This window comes from Wolffia australiana, chromosome 13 (genome assembly GCF_029677425.1).
Source record: "Wolffia australiana isolate 7733 chromosome 13, ASM2967742v1".
Taxonomy (NCBI): domain Eukaryota; kingdom Viridiplantae; phylum Streptophyta; class Magnoliopsida; order Alismatales; family Araceae; genus Wolffia; species Wolffia australiana.
In genome coordinates this window covers 12,615,122-12,630,081 of record NC_135847.1, presented here as the reverse complement: position 1 = coordinate 12,630,081, position 14,960 = coordinate 12,615,122, and the positions used below count along the sequence as shown (strand labels likewise).

Here is a 14,960-nt window from a genome sequence, read left to right as displayed (position 1 = left end):
CTTTTAGTCCTTCCCGCATAAATAGTCTCGTGCTTATCAAGATGGGTGAAGCCCTAATGTATATGGACACGTTATTACTGAAAAATTAGAAGCCATTTTCTGTTTTCAAATAAATCTGAACTTGTACTACTTTACTCGTGGAAAGAATCAAGTAAGTCTCATTAATAGCAGTATTAAGATGAATTTTACGTTGAGGTATATATCATATCCCTCAAGTTTAGAAAATTGTTTTCACAACTGAAAGATTAGTTATCACTTGATATTTTTTTCCAGTGAAAAAGGTAGACCTGATGCAATCAATCATTTGTATGCTTAATATCACAACCCTCAAGTTTAGCAATTTTCTAAACAATTTAAAGACTAGTTATCAATTGGTAAAACATTTTTTCCCAGTGAGGGGGGGAGTTCTAAATAATCAATCATTTGTATGCTAAATTTCATAACCCTCAAGTTTATAAAATTGTTTTAACAACTGAAAGATGTTCTATCAAATGTTATATATTTTTTTCCAATGAATCATTTGCCTGCTAAATTCTCAATCTGATAATGAACAGGACTAAACCCCATAAAATTTATAATACCACAGTCCATAAACCGGAAACTTTATACAATTAAATACTAAAAGTAAGTTAATATACCTTCTACAAAGTACAAACCTCATAAACCTCTTCTTCTTCTTCCTTGTTCTTCGTCTTGCTAAGAAGGTGGCCGCCTCCGAGGGAGAGATCGATCGGTATTCGCTGAAGTAGCGTTTCTAACAACGAAGGAGAAGATGTGGAGATCAAGAGCCGCCGCTCGGCTTCTTCTATCATCAACACGGCGTGTTCCTCAACAAATCCAGGCTCGATTTCATTTCTTTGCTAAGTTTCCCACATTATACCCCAAATACTATGATGGGTCTTCTGCTTCGCTCGATCGTGCTCAAATCTGCCGATTTTTCTCTAATGAATCCGTCCATGGAAGTTTTTCTTCTGCAAACGATGATAATGGCGTAGCCGATTCCCCTTTTGATGATTTGGGCTCCGAATCTGGTACTAGTAGTGAAGATGAGAAGGATAAGGCAGTTGATCTTGGCGAAAATTTTTCAGAGGAGGCTGTTGAGATCGATGCAGAGAAGATCGAGAATTTGCTGTCTTTCTTGCAGAGTACAACTGAGGATTCGTTGGATGTGAATTTTGAAAAAATGGATTTGGAATTGAGCGAGGATTTCATCGTTAGAGTGCTTGAAACTCCTCTCACGCTTCCTGATAAATTGATCAGTTTCTTCATCTGGGCATCTCAGAGGCCTGAATACAAACCCAGTTCAAACACTTTAACTATCCTCGTTCGATCAGTTGCATCTTCTGCTGTGTGCAACAAGAGAGAGGCATACATGTTATGGGATTTGATAAAAAACATCAGCTTGAAGGATAAACAGCTGCTCACAACCGAGATTCTAAACCAATTGTTATCTTTGTTTGGAAAATTGGAGAAATCCAAGGCTGCTCTTGAGGTGTTCAATCTGTTCGACGACATTGGATTGAAACCCATTGGTGAGTCTTATTACTTGACAATCAACGCTCTCAGCCAGAGAAGCATGATCGATGCGGCATGTTCAGTCTGTGAGAAGATGATCAACTCAGGGGAGCTACCAGATGCTGATCAGATGGGCAAAATCATATCTTTCTTCTGCAAGATGAAGAGGGCCAAAGAAGCATACCTTGTTTATCTGTTATCAAAGGAGAAGTCCAAATCCCTACCTGGTTTCTACATTGACTTTCTTGTAATTGGTCTTGCTAGAGATGATGACTCTGTTCTTACAGCCTTGGAATTGCTCAAGGATTACTCAGGCGAAAGGCGTAAGTACTCTATAAAGCCCTTCACCTCTGTGATCAAGGGTCTGTGTAGAAAGAAAGAGTTTCCGGAGGCGAAGAACCTGGTTAATGAGATGATTAACTCTGGGCCTCCGCCGGGGAGCTCGGTGTTTAATCACGTCATTAGCAGCTTATCGAAGGCCGGAGAGATGGATGACGCCGTGTCTCTGCTGAGATTAATGGAGGGTCGCGGTCTCCGGCCAGACATCTTCACTTACAGTGTGATTATGAGTGGGTTTTCAAAGGGAGGCTTGATGGAGGAGGCGCGCAAGATCTTTAATGAGGCTAAAGAAAGACATCCCAGTCTGATCTCCACTGTGTATCATATTCTTATTCGGGGGTATTGCAAGATTGAAGAGTTTGATGCTGCTCTTGAATGCATGCAAGACATGAAGAATGATGGGATACAGCCTAATGCAGATGAGTATAACAAGATGGTGTTTTCTTTGTGTCTCAAGGCTTTGGACTGGCGTTCTGCGGAGAAGCTGTTGGATGAGGTGAAGGAGAGTGGGTTGACTCTGAATCCAATGACCAGAGGATTGGTAACAGCCATCAAAGAACTGGAAGAGGAAGAGACTAGATCTTCGGTGTTGACTTAAGTCTTCAGTTTAGCCTTCATTCCCAGGTGATGATTGATATCCTTGGGACAGAGTTGGATTCATGTTTAAGAAAAAAGTATTTAATTCATGTTTTTTTCAATTTACCCATGTCTGGATTCTGAGGGAATGCACGGTTTTGGGGTTTTTGTTTTCCAAATGAATTTCCTGATATGATCCTATGGCTTTTTGTCTAGGAAGTTTGATTAGTTCACCCCAGGAGGAGTATTTTGGTCATTTAACTTGGGTAGTTTCTTTAAATAGTTTTAGCTGTACCCTTTATAGGGCTGTGAAGAATGATTGAAGATTGTTCATTCGCTCAGCTCCTTGTTCCCCTACCTCTCAAAGAAAAATTCATGTTGAAAAAAAATATCACATGCGGATTCTGTGAATGTGAGGAATCCAAAAACACTTCTTTGGAGTTATTTCCAAATGGGCACCTTGATATGATCCTATGTCTCCCTCTTTGAAATCTTCAACTGTTCAACTCGGGACAGACATTTTGGTCATTTACGTTTTAGGGGAATTCCCTTAAAATATTCAAATATTATTCTTCATTATTGGTTGCATGAATGAACACTTAGGCTTGACTTAGATTGGTCCCACATTTTCGTACATTCTTTGAAATTGAAGGAAATTTGATTATCCAGCGTTATTCTTGTTTGTATCCTCAGCCGACATGCCAGTTTTATGAGATCTCTAAAATTTTAACTCCAAGAAGAAAAAATGTATTTGTGACATTTCAATAATCAGAAGAAATTGTTCTAAAAGAAATGCCATTTGTCATCGTCTTTGTTGGACCGTCTTTCATGAAATCATGTCAAACATCTGGTCCGTTCTGTCATAGTGCCATTGGTTGAAAAAAAGTGGATGCAATTTTCATCAATTATCATACTTGAATAAATGAAAATGATTAATCTGCAGTAGTTTTCATCATTTGTTGACTTTATTGCACTGCACTAAGCAATAACTCGTTGACGGGCATACTATTTTGTACAGTCAAAGAAAAAACGGAAATTTAACTATCTGGCGGTTTTCTCAATTAAATCCTCAACGGACGTGGCAGTTTCCTGAGACCTCAAATAAATCAAACACCAAGCTATAAAAAGTAATTTTTTCTTGATTTTCAATATTCAGAAGTGAATGTTTGAAAGAATGCTTCCCGTCAGAGATTATTAAGAAGTTGACTGGAAGCTATAAAAGTTTTTTTTTAACTATCCATCTCTCTTCTTGTTTATATCATCGACAGAAGTGACAGTTTCCAAAGACCTCTAAAGCATCCAACTCTAAGCATTGAAAATGTTTTTTCTGAAATTTCAATATTTGGAAGGGGTTTTATAGAAAGAACGTCACTTCATCATAGTTTTGGAGGACGGATGACATTATGAAGTTATTTCTGTCATTAGTCATCAGTCATCTGATCCGAGATGATGGATAATGATCGATAGGGAGTGAGTCACTTCTGTCATTAGTCATCAGTTATTATCCGAGATGATGGACAATGACTGAACTGGACTGATGACATAAATCCTCTGGATGGATGACTAAACGGTCATTCAGTCCCATCACATCCATCCATAACTGTCATTTGTCATCCGTCCTCTAAACCTACTTCATTATCGTTGTCAGTCCATCTTATCTATCATGTCAAAAAAATTGATTTGATTTTCACCAATTATTATTTGTCATAAGTTAGTGGACTAAAGAATGCGGGTGGGGATAGACAGAACAAGACATAACAAAATAGGACAGACGGAATGGGACGACCATCTTATTTATCATGTCAGAAAAAAATTGATGTGGTTTTCACTAATGATTGATTATCATGGTTAGTGGACTAAAGAATGAGGTTGGGGAGACGGAAGACAGATAATGAAATAGGACACACGTAAGACGGATACCGTCTTACATACCATGTCATAAAAACTTTTATGTGATTTTCATCAATTCTCGTTTGTCATGAGTAACTGGACGAAAGAATGAGGGTCATGGCGGATAACGAAATAGGACACACGGGGCGGGATGAAGCGGATGCTCAGTCAGTCATCTGTCACAGAGGCTGCAATTTATAAACAAAGATTTGACAAAGTTTAACAAGGGAATGGATGACGGATGACGTAAAGGGCCGGAGCCGATAACAGTAGTTCTGGATCGTTCGGGACGTGGACGATGGAGGGGACGGGACAAAGATTGTCTGGTCTGACGTCTGGATATTCAATTTGTGCAAACCATCCCGTCCAGGGATTCGTCCATTGAAGAAAAAAGTCGTCCGCGTTCCGACTTTGCCAGTTTCGTCTTGTCCGGAGAAAAACCGTCCCGTCCCTTGTCCCAGACAAAAAAAATCATATTTTAAAACTTTAATATACTTTTCTAAGTTTTTTTAGGGAAATATGGAGGAGAGAGAAAGTGGAAGGACATATGTACAATTACTTTTGGGGGCCGTCAGCTTGTGTGCGAAAAAAAAACAGGGACTATAATGCAAAATGTCAAGGAATTGATTAGCGATGCCACGTGTCAAGATCTCAACCGTTGGAAGCAAATCTGACAAATTTTCGTCCATCCCTTACTGTCCATCGGCCGAGACCTCTGGACGGGACGGTTTTTCGTCCGACGATAGGGAAACCTTCCCATCCGTTCGTTCTGGGACGAAGTTCCATCCCGGTTTTAGTACAATCTCGGGCGAAAAAACCGTCCCGTCTGCGTCCCTGCACTATACCCGTAACAGATAATTATCTATATTCTAAGTACTAAGGAAGGGAGGGCCTTTTTGAGATTAAAAAGTTCAAAATGGACTATTTCAGAGAAAAAATGCCATTTCCTTGTCCTCTTCCTCCGTAGGTCGTCGCAGTTTCTTCTTCCCCCAAACCTATTAGTCCAAATCCATACTTTCTATCTCTTCTTTTTCTCTCCTCCCTGGCTCTTTCTCTTTCTAGAAGTTGGGTGGTGGGCTCCATGGATTCTCTCTCTAGCCCCAGCAGGGGTCTATTCTCTGCTCATCAGCAGAGATGGCGTAGCCGGCGGCTTTTGCTGGCCCACGGTGATGGCGACAGCCATGACAGACAGAGCCGCGGGACACTGCGACCTTCAAACGTCGAAGAATCGAGGAAAAAAGAGAGCGCAAATTCGCAGAACGAAGGTGTCGGAAGGTATAAAATCGACCCATCTCGCTGTTTTTTTATTCTCTTCGGCTCTCGATTGAGAAGATTAGGATTTCGATTTGAGGAGATTTGTCGTCTCCGGGTGGCTCTCAAAATTTGATTTTGGGTCGGTTTTTGTTGGGTCTGTTTTTCTTTTGAGGGAATCGCCGATTCTGATGATGAATTGTCCTTCTGGGGCAATTGCAGATCGAAAGTGAAGAAATTGTCATGGCTGACGGAAGGTACTAATTGACCCATCTCGCTGATTATTGTTTTTTTTTTGCTTTTTTCTCCTCTGCTGTCGACTGAGAAGAAAAAGGGCTCGAATTGAGGAGATTGAAGGCTCTGAAAAATTGATTTTGGGTCTGTTTTTGCCCCGTCTTTTCAGGCGAACCTTAATTTATCTCTGTCTTTTGTAGCGGGAATTGCCGATTGTGATGATGATTTATCCTTCTATAGCAATCGCGGGTCGAAAGTGATGGAATCGCCGTGGCCGAGGAGGAAGATTTAATCGTCCGTTTTCCTCCGCTCCCGCTCTCCGCCTGAGAAAATTGGGTTTCGTTTTCCACGATTATCGGAAGATTCTGAAGTCTGGACTTGAATTTAGGTCAGTTCTTTCGATTTCTGCGCGTTGAGCTAACATTTCTCTGTTGTTCGCCGAAAGAACCACCGGTTTCGGTGATAATTTCTTCATGATGAATGTTTCGGGAGAAATTATAGCTGACATAGTGACGAAAATTGCTGTTGGATTCCAAAATTGCAGGACCCAATTCATAGCTTTATCCCATTTGGGCGGGTCTAGCATATATTCCACCGCTCAATCGTGTAATATATTGGGCCGAGTTTAATTGCATGGAGGAGAACAAAAACAGAAATTCCTGAATTAGTTAAGCTTAGGTTTTACTTGATACCTAGCTTGTCTACTGCTCTCAATCAAATTTGATCGTTTTCAATATTTGAAGATCGCCCTCCATGGATGAAGCCCAGGGCATGGTCTGGAACAAGAGGTATGGCCACGGAGAAAAAAATTGATTAGGTTTTCAAGAGGAAGAACTGCTTACAGAGTGAACAAGCTTTTTGGACTGCGACGTCCAATTATTGGGCTGGGTTAAAAATCGTTAGTTTAACAATCAAATTAAAAGTTAATGATTGGGCCGTGCTTATTAGCAATTAGAAAAACAAACACAGGAATTACTGACTTAGGAACATCTATCTTAGCTTCTTTTCTTCAAAAATCTATTTTAGCTTCTCGTCCGAACTGAAGTTTGATCGTTTTCCATGATTGAAGCTCTCTCTCCATGGATGGAAACTAGGGTGATCTGGAAAAGGAGACATGGCCACAGAGAAACAGTTCCTGCGGTCTTTGACGATGGAAAAACCACAGCGCTCAGCCATGAAGAGATTGGAGAGGCGGTTGAGCTTCCAAGGCATCGAGAAACCGAGATTTCTCAGGATAGAAGAAAGGGAAGAAGAGATGGGCGTGACGGATGAGAGGAAGAAGAAGAAGAAGAAGAACAAGAATAAGGGACCTGCGCAGAAGAGAGGGGACAGCCCTCTTCATCTTGCTTGCAGGTCTGGTGATCTTCTTCAAGTAAGGGAGATTCTGTTCAATGGAGAGCAGAGTGGAAATCTGAGGGGCCTCATCTCTGGGCAAAACATTGAAGGGGAGACGCCTATTTATGTTGCGGCGGAGACTGGCCAAGTAGAGCTTGTTCGTGAGCTGTTGAAGCATTCGGATGTGCAATCGGCTTCAATCAAGGCGAAGAATGGGTTTGATGCATTCCATATTGCTGTCAAAGAGGACCATGTCGGTAAGAATTCCATTTCTCTGAGATGTTTGTGAATTTATACGACTTTATGAGCTTCAATTTTGGTTAGCTTTCTTTAGCGAACAACTACATGGGCTAAAATTGATTATGTGAGCAATGCTTTAGCGATGTAAATTTTCTTGTATTTGTGGAGTGGACCTTTTCCAGCACCGAAAGCAAAAGAAATAATATTTTTTGTGGCCAATGTTGGCCTAATGCTTCATACTTATTTGGAAAACAACTTTATGAGCCAGCCATATTTTCTGAGAAAATTTAAACAGCGCAACATTTTTTGTTCATACAGTTACCTTTTTTAGCTCTGTAATGTGAAAAAACTACTTTTTCCCGGTCAATGTTGGGTACTGTTTCATATGTTTTTGCTAAGTAGGTTGATTCGGGAACAAATTGAATTTCGGTTAATCTGAAACATCTTTAGTGTTTCAGTTGAATAAAATTTGGCTCTTAAAGATTATTAAAGAACAATGAAAAGAGCCAAGTTTTTCGCTTGTGCATTAAAAGTTTTTCATCTTTTGAATTTGAAATGAAATTTCATAGCCAACTCTGGTTTGTATTTCGGCGTTTTCTTTTGTTTTTGCTTTCAGGGAGGTCGTTATTTGTTTTTTCATTTTATTTGTATTCACGAAAGGTTTGTTAAGTTTACTTCAGATTTATTTCTTTCTGGTTCTTAATTCCTGTGCGTTTGAATATTATTAGCGTTGTTGATTCTTCGAACCTACATATTAAGGGCTCATATAGCACGTTTGACTCTTTAGCTCTTGCGGATCAACTTTGAGGTTTATTGGACTGTTGTTTATGGGGATCAACGGATCATTAATTTTTGAGTGTTTGAATTCAAATGCTAGATGTGTTGACGGAGCTGATGTCATCGTTGCCGGAGTCGGCAATGACGGTAGGGCCCTCTAACGTGACGGCGTTAGACACGGCTGCCAACCAAGGGCACATCGACGTGGTCAATCTGCTGCTGGAGACTAATGCCAGCTTGGCAAAGATCACGAGGAACAATGGGAAGACGGTGTTACACGTGGCTGCTCGGCAGGGCCATGTAGAGGTGGTTAGGGCACTGCTGGCAAAGGAACCCGGGTTGAACTTCCGGTCCGATAGGAAAGGCCAAGCGGCAATCCACATGGCGGTCAAAGGACAAAACGTGGACGTAGTCACAGAGCTGGTCAGGCCTGACCCTTCGGTGGTCAATCTTGAGGACAACAAGGGAAATTCAGCGCTTCACATTGCCACCTCCAAGGGCCGATCTGCGGTGAATCCTCTTTTTTTCATCTCTCTCTCTTAGTTAAACTCACATGAATTATCTAGACTGGTTTAGTCAACTTCACTCTTGCTTACTCAACTGGAAGGTTACAAAGTATGAATTACTTGGTAACCTTTCAGCAGTTCAACCAAAAAAGCTATGCTTACACACAAGACTATCTTTGGTCTCATTCACATCATCCATCATGCCATTTATCTCTCTTTATCTCTCTCACTCATCCTATGGACATGGGGCTGTATCTCTTAGTCTTCTCTCTGTGTCTATCTTTCATTCGTTGTATCCCACAAACAGTCTATATCTTTCTTCCTATCATTCATGTCATCCATGATGTCTCCCTCTGTTGTTACTATTCCTTCATCTCATCCGTGATTTCCCTACTCTCTCTGGTTCATTTCATCCGATGATCACTTCCACAATCTTCCTACCCTTTCATCATTCATGTTTCTCCTCTATCTGCTTCTTGTTCATGACATCTCATCCTCAGTATCTTTGGTCTCTCTTCTTCTCTCTCTATCACTTTCATCCCTTTTCCAGTCATTTATCTCATAAATGAATCCCCAATCCCTCTCTCCCTATAGTTTGTTCAATGTATCCTGTGATCATTCTCCTCTGGCCTTCATCAGATAATTGATGTACCTCATTCCTTTCTTTTCATCTCTCATTCGTTGCATTGTATGTTCGATCTCATCTGCCAGCCTATCATTTACTTCATCCACGATGTCCCTGACCTCTCTCCTCTTCTTTTGTTCATTCCATCCCTGATCACTGTTTCTCCTTTAATTCACATTCCCTATGGTGCCCCTGTTCTCTCTCTTATCATCATTCATTTCTTTCTCCTCTCACTCTCTCCTTCAACACATCCCAGCATCACTCTCATCTCCATTCATCCATCTAATCCATGATGTCCCAAATCCCTCAATCTTCCTTGCATCCCATGATGATTCTCTCATCTCCACCTATCCTTCATCTCTCTTCATTTTATCTTTATGTCACGGACCTCTCTGTCTCACTCTCACTCTCCATGGCATTCATCAGTACTATCATCTCTCTTCCTAAAATTGGTCCCATCCATGATGTATCTGATATATCTCTCTCTCTTTATCTCTAATGCATAAATACAAAAGCACTGACCTTTGGTCATCGTGTTCTCATATTTGAATCTGACGGATGCCATGGCGCGCAGATGGTCGAGAGCCTGCTCAAAGTGGAGGGTGTGAACGTGAACGCCTGCAACAAGCAGGGGGAGACGGCACTCGACATCTCGGCCAAGAAGCGCAGCGAAGATATCACTTCCCTTCTGCGCCGGGCAGGAGCTGTCGCAGCCTCTGACCGCGCAGCCCCAGCTAGCCCTGCCAAACAGCTAACACAAACCGTCAGCGAGATCAAGCATGATGTCCACACCCAGCTGCAGCAGACCCACCGCACTGGTGTCCATGTCAACCGAATCAAGAAACGCCTCAAGAAGCTCCACACCGCCGGCCTCAACAATGCCATCAACTCCAGCACTGTTGTTGCTGTCCTCATTGCCACCATCGCCTTCGCCGCCATCTTCACCCTCCCTGGCCAATACGTGGAGGAACCCACTCCAGGTTACCGTCTCGGTGATGCCTACATTGCAACCAGCGCTCCCTTTGTTGTCTTCTTCGTGGCCGACTCGCTGGCACTGTTCATCTCCCTGGCGGTCGTCGTGGCGCAGACCTCCATCGTCGTGGTCGAACACGAGGCCAAGAAACGGATGGTGTCAATCATCAACAAGGTTCTCTGGCTGGCCTGCCTCTTCATCTCCATCGCCTTCGTCTCGCTCACACACATCGTTGTCGGGCAGCGGAGCTGGTGGCTCACACTGGTGACGACTGCCATGGGGACCATCATTATGTTTGCAACCCTGGGCTCCATGTGCTACTGCATCGTCTACCAGAAGATGGAGCAAGGCAATAAAAGGAAGCTGAGGAGGAGTTTTGGGGGGAGCCAGTCGCGTTCATTGTCTGGTTTTGATTCTGATTCAGATGTCCACAATAGCAGCATGTATGTTCTTTAGTGGCTATTGATTGAATTCTGCTAGTTCTTGGTGTAGAACTATGAGGAGGAAAGATATAATGCAAAAATACACAATGATTACTGGTCTGGATTGGAGAAACACAAGACCAATTCAATAGTAACGTCTCGCTGTACATGTATTTTACCCTGAAGCCAAAATATCCAAAATGCGTCTGAAAGTTGGGGACTGGAACAAATTACTCGGTCTGATCCTCACGTGAGCATTCAGCTTAATCTGAGGTTCAAGTGACTGAATTCCATTTGACACCTGGTTAATTATCGAAGTTCGTGTGATTCATGTTTCTATAAATGAGGGAATCAATATTGCCTGATTCAATCGATGATGTTGTTAGAGGATGATGATCCACAATGATACACATGATTATTGTGCAATAGTTTTTTGCATGTGGAAGGTTAATCTTTTGTGTTATCCAATTCCTCTGGCATTCCTATGCAAATATTGTTTGTTGAATCATAATAACTGAACAAACATGAGGATTGATTTAGCGGAAGAACTAAGTACCTCAATTCTGCTCTGTCAAATGCTCCAAATGTTAAATCCTATCAAAAAAACTGAATCAATGTTTGCTCCATAAACGACAGTGGCAAAAAGAAAGCAGGGAGGAAGGCGATGCAATACCTGAATAATACAACATTAGGTGATCCTTGTGTGATCACATTTGAAATTAAGATGCTGCAAACACTAAAACTAGATGATTGTGGCATGATCATCTTGGAAAGTAAGATGACATATTTGTAATATTTATGCATGTCAAATCCAACGAGCAATCAGCAGTTGTTTGAATCTTATTGAGATAGACGATGCAGGTTCTTGGGAATGTACCATAGTACAATAATCATTTAAAGCAAGATGCTGAAAACATGAGATCTGCATAATCTGTTACTATTGCAAGATAATATGTTACACATGCTAGGCGTTACTATCTGTTGTCAATGATGAATCTTGCCTTGAGATATTGTTCTGAATTTGAAAGGAGGAATGCAAGTCCTACCAAATATGGAGATCCTATGATCAAAATTCCAGAGTCTTCCTTCCTTTTATAGCTTCCACTTTGGCCAGAGAGATTGATTTCAATTAAATATTATCAAATTGTTCCGTAAAGTATCAACTTTTTAGTAAACAACCAAATCCCTACAGCTAAAATTTGGGGTTTGGCCAATACCAGTCTGACTTGAAAAACCTATGAGGTCAATCATGTATAGTGGGCAAACTCAAAGTGAAAGTTCAAAATTCAAGTTCATAATCAAAGTTAATTAAGTTCATGAAAAGGCAATAAGATTTCAATAATAAAAAGGTAAAGGTTCCTTGCTTTGCTTCCAATTGGCCATTGCATTGCTTCTAATTGGGTGTTGCTTAGGTGCCTTGGTGCAAGATCTCACTCAACTTTTCAGTATGAAATAAGCCTGATAATACATAATGATTATGAATCATACAAATAAACCATATTTTTTCATAAAAAAATTAAGACTACACAAAAAAATTCATGGAACAGTTTGGGTTCCTCTTCTTTATCTTCCTGTACTTCAGACTCCACATTAACCTCATTAGTCTGACATTTTATTATAGTGTCAATCTATTTTGTCTCAGCAGTTAACTGATGGCTTAAGTCTTGTTTATGTTTTGGTTTATTAGATTAAACTACATATTAGCTTGAATGCATTTCAGAAAAATTGGATATTTTCTGATAGAAAATTTGGGATTTTTTAAAATCACTTTTTTAGATAGGAAAGATCTTGGTTTAGGGGAGAATTAAATTGATATAAAACCTCAGAGAAACATAGGTGATTAAAGGTCTTTTATTGCCACGAATCTCAAAACTTCAGATCCAAAGAAAACAAAAAAAACTAATCTAAGAATTTAGCGGTTATAATCTGTATCTATATTGAAAATTGATGTTGACTGAGCAAGGGCAAAAATTTAATCTGATTGGAAATGAAAAATTGAAGGATCAACTTATAGGTCTCAACTTCCCACTAATTTCTCTTCATTATAGTCCTTGATTCAAACTTCATTTTCTCCTTCTGTTAATTATACATTCATGTGAACTTACATTTGAAAGAAAGGGCTGGACCTTAGATTTCCAACCAACACAAAAAATGTATTGGCATGGCATAGATGTTTCCCAAGGTTTGTACAAAAAATAGACTATCATTATGCACTTGTCAAATGATACTCAATAAATAAATATGGATTGAATTCATTATTTATTTAATGCATAAACATATATAATGGACTTAAATGGGAAACAATTAATGAATGGGTTAATGCCTGAGATACGATTTTATACAATAAACTAGTAATAGAGCTCAGGTTTTCAGACTTGAAAGAAACTTTAAACTACAATTATTTTTAAGTTCTTGGAGGTCTAATCTAGATGAAAAGCTTACAATTGATTCACAGCACAAGACTTAAAATAGAATCGTAACTGCATCTACAAAACCATGAAAAAAATCACCTTGGCATGGATTACATCCATGATTCCTTTGATCATTGAATGAGTCATGTAGGGCTTCTCAAGTGTGCAGCCTCTAGAAGTCCTCGAACGAGTTCTCGACACATCGAATCTCCTCCTTCGCCTTGACAAGCTCCGTTCACCCTCCGTCATCGTCATTACGCTGTCCTGATCATATTGGGATTAGAGAAGGGCTATGGGAGAAGGGAGAAGAAGGAGAAGGCCCTTAAAAATTTCTGACTTGAGTGAATTTTGTTCAGAGCCTTCCCCTATTTATACTAAGTGGGTATTTTTCATAAACCCCCCCAAACTTTATGCATTTCTTCCGATGTCCAAAAGATCATTTGCGTGTGACCCTCTAGACCCACGTATCAGTATAGTTTAATGACTCTAGTGTCCGAATAAGCTATATTGACCTTCAAAATTAATTAACCATATCATCATATAGATTAATTAATGTCGGATCAATTTTACCTAATCGATAGCTTAGGTCTCCAACATGTGTCGTGCCAAGCTACACCTCGTGCTCTAGAAGATACAAAGGAGTGTGTGTCAACTCACTCATGGAACATGTCCATCATTTGTTACCATGCACATGTAGTCCCTCATCCACTTATGCTCCTAGGATAACTTAAGGTATGGTCAGCTTTTAAACACTAATTCGTCATCCAAGTTAGTATTGACCCATTTAGAAATCATCAGAGAACTCTTCTTTGATATTTTATTGTCTTGGTCAAGCACTTCATCGCATCATCTTCCTTGATCTGTCACCTCTTGTACTTAGGGTGGACGATCCCAACTTGACCACTCAATTGTCTTCGTGAACTTCTTGATACACCTGAACTAAGACTATTTAGAATCTCATGATCATCACATTTGCACTATAATGAATATGTTCTACTAATGAACATGGAACGAGATATGGAATGTGCGATTGGTTCGCCGCTCACATATATTTCCATCACGCCAACCCTAATTGCCACCTACTAATGCTGAGGGTGGTTGAAAAAGGAACATGTTAGGTGGATAACAAACGAGATTGGAACAAAACCCTTCAATACATCAGTATTTGATATCTATTTTCGAATCCATAATCTAGACCATATCATCCAATTCTGAACCGTTGACCACCTTGTGACCAGTCGTCAATTGTCATTCGGCCAGCAACCCTAGCAGGCATCTACTAGATAAGAGGGGTAAAACAGGATTTTTTAGTTGGATAATGCATGACATATATCAAATATCAAAAACAGTGTCTTCTTTCATGAACAAAATTGTAACAAAATCCTTAAAGATATGGGTATCCGAGAGGCAGTTTAGTACTCTCAGTTCTGAACCCTTAACAGTTTAGTACCTTAACGATATCGGTATCCAATATCCAGCTCAGTATACATATTCTGAACGGTATCATACAATTCTGAACTTCTAACAGTCTTGGGAATTTGTCTCCAGTTATCCGCCATCCTGTCACCAACCCAACTGCCGCCCGCAGACGCATAGGGGAGTATAACGGAAAATGTTAGCTGACGATGACCCAAAATTTTCATCATTAACATAAAGAACATTTTAACGAAAACCTTAACGATTTCAGCATCTGCAAGGCAACTAAGTACCATCCAATTCTGAACCATCAACAAGCTTCTGACCTGTAGTCATCCGCCATCTGTCATCCCTCACCCGTCATCCTTACTCCATCATCTGTCATCCGTCCTCCGTCATCCCTCACTCATCATCTTTACTCCGTCATCTGTCATCCTTCATCATTCATCC

The 14,960-nt window shown here is 40.4% G+C and overlaps 2 protein-coding genes across 8 annotated transcripts; both read left to right on the top strand.

Moving 5' to 3' along the window:
• Window positions 1–653: 653 nt before the first annotated feature.
• On the top strand, window positions 654–2,639 carry LOC144711320 (Tetratricopeptide repeat (TPR)-like superfamily protein). Its single transcript, XM_078585274.1, has one exon. It carries the CDS (start codon window positions 773–775, stop codon window positions 2,450–2,452), a length of 1,680 nt encoding a protein of 559 aa, XP_078441400.1. The 5' UTR covers window positions 654–772; the 3' UTR covers window positions 2,453–2,639.
• A 2,747-nt stretch (window positions 2,640–5,386) lies between these two features.
• LOC144711021 (ankyrin repeat-containing protein At5g02620-like) lies at window positions 5,387–10,803 on the top strand. Of its 7 annotated transcripts, none has more exons than XM_078584924.1 (6): window positions 5,387–5,595; window positions 5,794–5,828; window positions 6,046–6,193; window positions 6,875–7,397; window positions 8,258–8,667; window positions 9,863–10,803. In XM_078584924.1, exons 4-6 carry the CDS (start codon window positions 6,920–6,922, stop codon window positions 10,715–10,717), a joined length of 1,743 nt encoding a protein of 580 aa, XP_078441050.1. In that variant the 5' UTR covers window positions 5,387–5,595; window positions 5,794–5,828; window positions 6,046–6,193; window positions 6,875–6,919; the 3' UTR covers window positions 10,718–10,803. The 7 variants fall into 7 exon arrangements, with proteins under 7 accessions (XP_078441050.1, XP_078441047.1, XP_078441048.1 ...); XM_078584921.1 differs by having other exon boundaries at window positions 6,006–6,193; XM_078584922.1 differs by lacking the exon at window positions 5,387–5,595 and adding an exon at window positions 5,602–5,713 and having other exon boundaries at window positions 6,006–6,193.
• Window positions 10,804–14,960: the final 4,157 nt, after the last annotated feature.

Excerpts from the sequence above, each read along its gene's own strand:
- LOC144711021 (XM_078584924.1), top strand. The coding sequence starts at position 6,920 with ATGGCCACAGAGAAACAGTTCCTGCGGTCTTTGACGATGGAAAAACCA. Across the intron at positions 7,398-8,257 it reads TGTCAAAGAGGACCATGTCG|ATGTGTTGACGGAGCTGATG; the intron begins GTAAGAATTCCA and ends TTCAAATGCTAG. Across the intron at positions 8,668-9,862 it reads CCTCCAAGGGCCGATCTGCG|ATGGTCGAGAGCCTGCTCAA; the intron begins GTGAATCCTCTT and ends CATGGCGCGCAG.
- LOC144711320 (XM_078585274.1), top strand. The coding sequence starts at position 773 with ATGTGGAGATCAAGAGCCGCCGCTCGGCTTCTTCTATCATCAACACGG.